This window comes from Oncorhynchus keta, chromosome 4, assembly GCF_023373465.1.
Source record: "Oncorhynchus keta strain PuntledgeMale-10-30-2019 chromosome 4, Oket_V2, whole genome shotgun sequence".
NCBI lineage: Eukaryota > Metazoa > Chordata > Actinopteri > Salmoniformes > Salmonidae > Oncorhynchus > Oncorhynchus keta.
In genome coordinates, this window is record NC_068424.1 from 18,184,002 (window position 1) to 18,189,582 (window position 5,581).

The window sequence follows — 5,581 nt, forward strand, 5'->3', positions numbered from 1 at the left end:
TGTTTTCATACTAACAAGGTAATGAGCAGTCATTACACATCTTATTCCTGGTGCCTACAGTGTTTATTAACCCATTAATGTCTGGGTGTTGGGAGCCAATGGGTAAATTCAATGAACATCTCAGTCTGGGTTTTACACTTTGGTCGTGGTATTATAGTGGTATAGGTATTGTAGTGGTATAGGTATTGTAGTTGTATAGGTATTATAGTGGTATAAGTACTGTAGGGGTATATGTATTGTTGTGGTATAGGTATTATAGTGGTATAGGTATTGCTGTGGTATAGGTATTGTAGTGGTATAGGTATTATAGTGGTATAGGTATTGTAGTGGTATAGGTAATGTAGTGGTATAGGTATTGTAGTGGTATAGGTATTGTTGTGGTATAGGTACTGTAGTGGTATAGGTATTGTAGTGGTATAGGTATTGTACTGGAAAAGGTATTGTAGTGATATAGGTATTGTAGTGGTATAGGTATTGTAGAGGTATAGGTATTGTAGTGGTATAGATACTGTCGTGGTATAGGTATTGTAGTGGTATAGGTATAGGTATTGTAGTCGTATATGTATTGCTGTGGTATAGGTATTGTAGAGGTATTTGTACTGTGGTGGTGTAGGTATTGTAGAGGTATAGGTATTGTAGTGGTATAGGTATTGTAGTGGTATAGGTATTGTAGAGGTATAGGTATTGTAGAGGTGTAGGTATTGTAATGGTATAGGTACTGTAGTGGTATAGGTATTGTAGTGGTATAGGTATAGGTATTGCAGTGGTATATGTATTGCTGTGGTATAGGTATTGTAGTGGTATAGGTATTGTAGTGGTATAGGTATTACAGTGGTATAGGTATTGTAGAGGTATAGGTATTGTAGTGGTATAGGTATTGTAGTGGTATAGGTATTGTAGTAGTATAGTTATTGTAGTGGTAGGGGTATTGTAGATGTGTAGATATTGTAATGGTATAGGTACTGTAGTGGTATAGGTATTGTAGTGGTATAGGTATTGTAGTGGTATATGTATTGCTGTGGTATAGGTATTGCTGTGGTATAGGTATTGTAGTGGTATAGGCATTTTAGTGGAAATGTATTGTAGTGGTATAGGTATTGTAGTGGTATAGGTATTGTAGTGGTATAGGTATTGTAGTGGTATAGGTATTGTAGAGGTTTAGGTATTTTAATGGTATTATTAATATTAATTAATTATTAATTAATATTATTAATATTAATATTTTAATGGTATAGGTACTGTAGTGGTAAAGGTACTGTAGTGGTATAGGTATTGTAGTGGTATATGTATTGTTGTAGTATAGGTATTGTAGTGGTATAGGTATAGGTATTGTAGTGGTATATGTATTGCTGTGGTATAGGTATTGTAGAGGTATTGGTACTGTAGTGGTATAGGTATTATAGTGGTATAGGTATTGTAGAGGTATAGGTATTGTAGTGGTATAGGTATTGTAGTGGTATAGGCATTGCAGTGGTATAGGTATTGCAGTGGTATAGGCATTGACAGGTGTAGGTATTGTAATGGTATAGGTACTGTAGTGGTATAGGTATTGTAGTGGTATAGGTATTGTAGTGGTATATGTATTGCTGTGGTATAGGTATTGTAGTGGTATAGGTATTGTAGTGGTATAGGTATTACAGTGGTATAGGTATTGTAGAGGTATAGGTATTGTAGTGGTATAGGTATTGTAGTGGTATAGGTATTGTAGTGGTATAGGTATTGTAGAGGTTTAGGTATTTTAATGGTATTATTAATATTAATTAATTATTAATTAATATTATTAATATTAATATTTTAATGGTATAGGTACTGTAGTGGTAAAGGTACTGTAGTGGTATAGGTATTGTAGTGGTATATGTATTGTTGTAGTATAGGTATTGTAGTGGTATAGGTATAGGTATTGTAGTGGTATATGTATTGCTGTGGTATAGGTATTGTAGAGGTATTGGTACTGTAGTGGTATAGGTATTATAGTGGTATAGGTATTGTAGAGGTATAGGTATTGTAGTGGTATAGGTATTGTAGTGGTATAGGTATTGTAGTGGTATAGGTATTGTAGTGGTATAGGTATTGTACAGGTGTAGGTATTGTAATGGTATAGGTACTGTAGTGGTATAGGTATTGTAGTGGTATAGGTATAGGTATTGTAGTGGTATATGTATTGCTGTGGTATAGGTATTGTAGTGGTATAGGTATTGTAGTGGTATAGGTATTACAGTGGTATAGGTATTGTAGAGGTATAGGTATTGTAGTGGTATAGGTATTGTAGTGGTATAGTTATTGTAGTGGTATAGGTACTGTAGTGGTATAGGTATTGTAGTGGTATAGGTATTGTAGTGGTATAGGTATTGTAGTGGTATAGGTATTGTAGTGGTATAGGTATTGTAGAGGTGTAGGTATTGTAATGGTATAGGTATTGTAGTGGTATAGGTATTTTAGTGGTATAGGTATTACAGTGGTATAGGTACTGTAGTGGTATAGGTATTGTATTGTATTGGGGTTTTTGATTTATTGGGATTGCAGCTGAGTAGGGGTGTTGTATGGGCTTGGCTGCCGGAGGCGGTTCTCAATAAGAGTGAGGTGATTCTCGTTGTCTCTGATTGGGAACCGTATTTAGGTAGCTGCCCCCCCCGAGCTGCCCCTCAGCCCCGAGCTTCCCCTCAGTCCCGAGCTGCCCCTCAGTCCCGAGCTTCCCCTCAGTCCCGAGCTGCCCCTCAGTCCCGAGCTGTCCCTCAGTCCCGAGATGCCCCTCAGTCACGAGCTGCTCCTCAGTTCTGTGGGGTTCTGGGTGAGGACTATTAGGCCATGGTCGGCGGCGAGGGTGGATTATCCCAGGACGCGAAGGGGAGGAACTAGGACATTAATGGAGTGGGGTCCATGTCCCGAGCCGGAACCGCCACCATGGACAGACGCCCACCCGGACCCTCCCTATGGTTTTGAGGTGCGTCCGGGAGTCCGCACCTTAGAGGGGGGGGGGTGGTTGTACTGTAGTGGTATAGGTATTGTAGTGGTATAGGTACTGTAGTGGTATAGGTATTTTAGTGGTATAGGTATTGTAGTGGTATAGGTATTGTAGTGGTATAGGTATTTTAGTGGTATAGGTATTGTCGTGGTATAGGTACTGTAGTGGTATAGGTATTTTAGTGGTATAGGTATTTTAGTGGTATAGGTATTGTCGTGGTAAAGGTATTGTAGTGGTATAGGTATTGTAGTGGTATAGGTATTGTAGTGGTATAGGTATTGTAGTGGTATAGGTATTGTAGTGGTATAGGTATTTTAGTGGTATAGGTATTGTCGTGGTATAGGTATTGTAGTGGTATAGGTATTTTAGTGGTATAGGTATTGTCGTGGTATAGGTACTGTGGTGGTATAGGTATTGTAGTGGTATAGGTATTGTAGTGGTATAGGTACTGTAGTGGTATAGGTATTGTCGTGGTATAGGTACTGTGGTGGTATAGGTATTGTAGTGGTATAGGTATTGTAGTGGTATATTTATTGTACACTCTTAGAAAAAAGGATATTCCAAAAGGATTCTTCTGCTGTCCCCTTAGGAGAACCATATTTGTGTAAAGGGATTCGTCTTGTGAAGGACCAAAATGCAGCCTGGTTGAAATTCATGTTTGTTTTTAATAAGAAAACTATACATGAATAAACTACAAAAACAATAAATGTGAAAACCCGAAACCTGTCCCGTGTGGTACAAACAGTGTGGTACAAACACTGACACAGGAGACAATCACCCACAAAACCCAACATCAAACAGGCTACCTAAATATGGTTCCCAATCAGAGACAATGACTAACACCTGCCTCTGATTGAGAACCATACCAGGCCAAACACAGAAACAGACAAACTAGACACACAACATAGAATGCCCACTCAGATCACACCCTGACCAAACAAAACATAGAAACATACAAAGCAAACTATGGTCAGGGTGTGACAATTTGGTTCCAGGTAGAACCATTTTTGGTTCCAGGTAGAGGGAGGCAGGTGTGGTAAGGAGGAAATAGGAGCAGACAGGAAGCATTAACACCAAAAGAGCTGTAAACAGTCCTCAGGGCTCCCCCAGGACTGCCTGTCACACTCTGATCACCGCCAACACCGCCAGGGGAGAGAGACAAGGGGAGAGAGGGGGAGAGAGGAGGGGGGAGTGTGGAGAAAGGGGACACTCAAATCAACAGGAGTAACATAACCAAGGAGAGAGGAGAAAAACAACCCAGCATTGAAATCACACTGAGAATATTAGCAGAGTGCTTGGCAAAGAAAACCTTATAAAATCATAAACAGGTTCTCAAGAATGTATGTTAATGACACAGTACTTTAAAACCCCAAACACTCTCTGCGAAACACTCCCAAAAATGTTTTCTCCCAGACAGCCCAGAGACAACAGCAGCACATTCATGTTCTCTGAACGGATCTGTCATGGTTCCTTTCTCTATGCCTCGTTCCCCGCTTTTCTCCTTTTTCTCTTCCCCTCTGTCCTCATTACGTATGCGGGTTCATCTGGCCGGGGACGGCATGAACCCCCACAGCAGAGCATCCCAAAAGAGTCCCCCAGGGCCAGGCCCTCAGTTCAGGATCCCCTAGGGGCCTCCCCCTGCCATCCTCAACCCCTGCCCCCCTTCCTCCGTTACCTGCTTCAGCTCATCCAAGAGGCCATGGCAGCCATATGTTAAGCTGTGGGAAAGCAGATGCTGGTCCTCCATTTGTGAAATCAAGTTGTTGGAAAACAGTCAGGTACTGTATAGTTACTGTGACAGTGTGAGGATGATGTCTGCGGGATGTTGCTGAGAGCTGCGACCCAGCTGAATCTGTGTGAGTACGATCATTTTGGTTGTAAAATATTACGGCATGTGGAATGTTTTAAAGTTAAACAGTCAAAATTTGTCTGACATCAAAAAAAAATCTGAAACTTTTTACATAAGAGGAATCTCAGTTATATTCAACACGGACAGACAAACACTTGCTGTCTGGTCCTGTCTGAAGTTGAACAGTTCCTTAGTCAGTTATCTACTGATGCTGACAGACAATACAGGGGAGAGGGTGTGTGTCACGAGCAGCAAACCCTGAGTGCGGGGGAAGACTCTCTCACGCATCCCTCTCTCCTTCCTTAGCCCCATTCCTCTCTCCTTCCTTAGCCCCATCCCTCTCTCCTTCCTTAGCCCCATCACTCTCTCCTTCCTTCTCCCCATCCCTCCATCTCTCTCTGTCCCACCACATCTCACTCACAGTGGCGAGCAGGAACCATCACAGCCCTGACACCTGTCAGTCAGTGTCACACACACGCGCACACACACATGCACACACATACTAATACACTGGAGAGGACAGCAGCAGACAGTGTTCCACATGTTACTCCAGCACTGCACTGACGAGAGAGGGGAGTGACTGCACTGACGAGAGAGGGGAGTGACTGCACTGACGAGAGAGGGGAGTGACTGCACTGACGAGAGAGGGGAGTGACTGCACTGACGAGAGAGGGGAGTGACTGCACTACTCCAGGTCTCACTGACACCAGGTAGCTACTGCACTGTGCCACTGGCAGTCTGACCTAGAATGTAGTACAGACTCACTACAA

At 41.9% G+C, this 5,581-nt stretch overlaps 1 protein-coding gene across 1 annotated transcript in view; it reads left to right on the top strand.

Moving 5' to 3' along the window:
* Positions 1 to 4,590, top strand: part of LOC127929801 (zinc finger CCCH domain-containing protein 13-like) — a gene marked incomplete at its 5' end in the record, with an annotated part of 10,806 nt that extends 6,216 nt beyond the window's left edge. Inside the window, one exon of the mRNA XM_052518229.1 lies at positions 4,376 to 4,590. Within this exon, the coding sequence (XP_052374189.1) occupies positions 4,376 to 4,590 (215 nt within the window). The remainder of the gene's footprint in view (positions 1 to 4,375) is intronic.
* Positions 4,591 to 5,581: the final 991 nt, after the last annotated feature.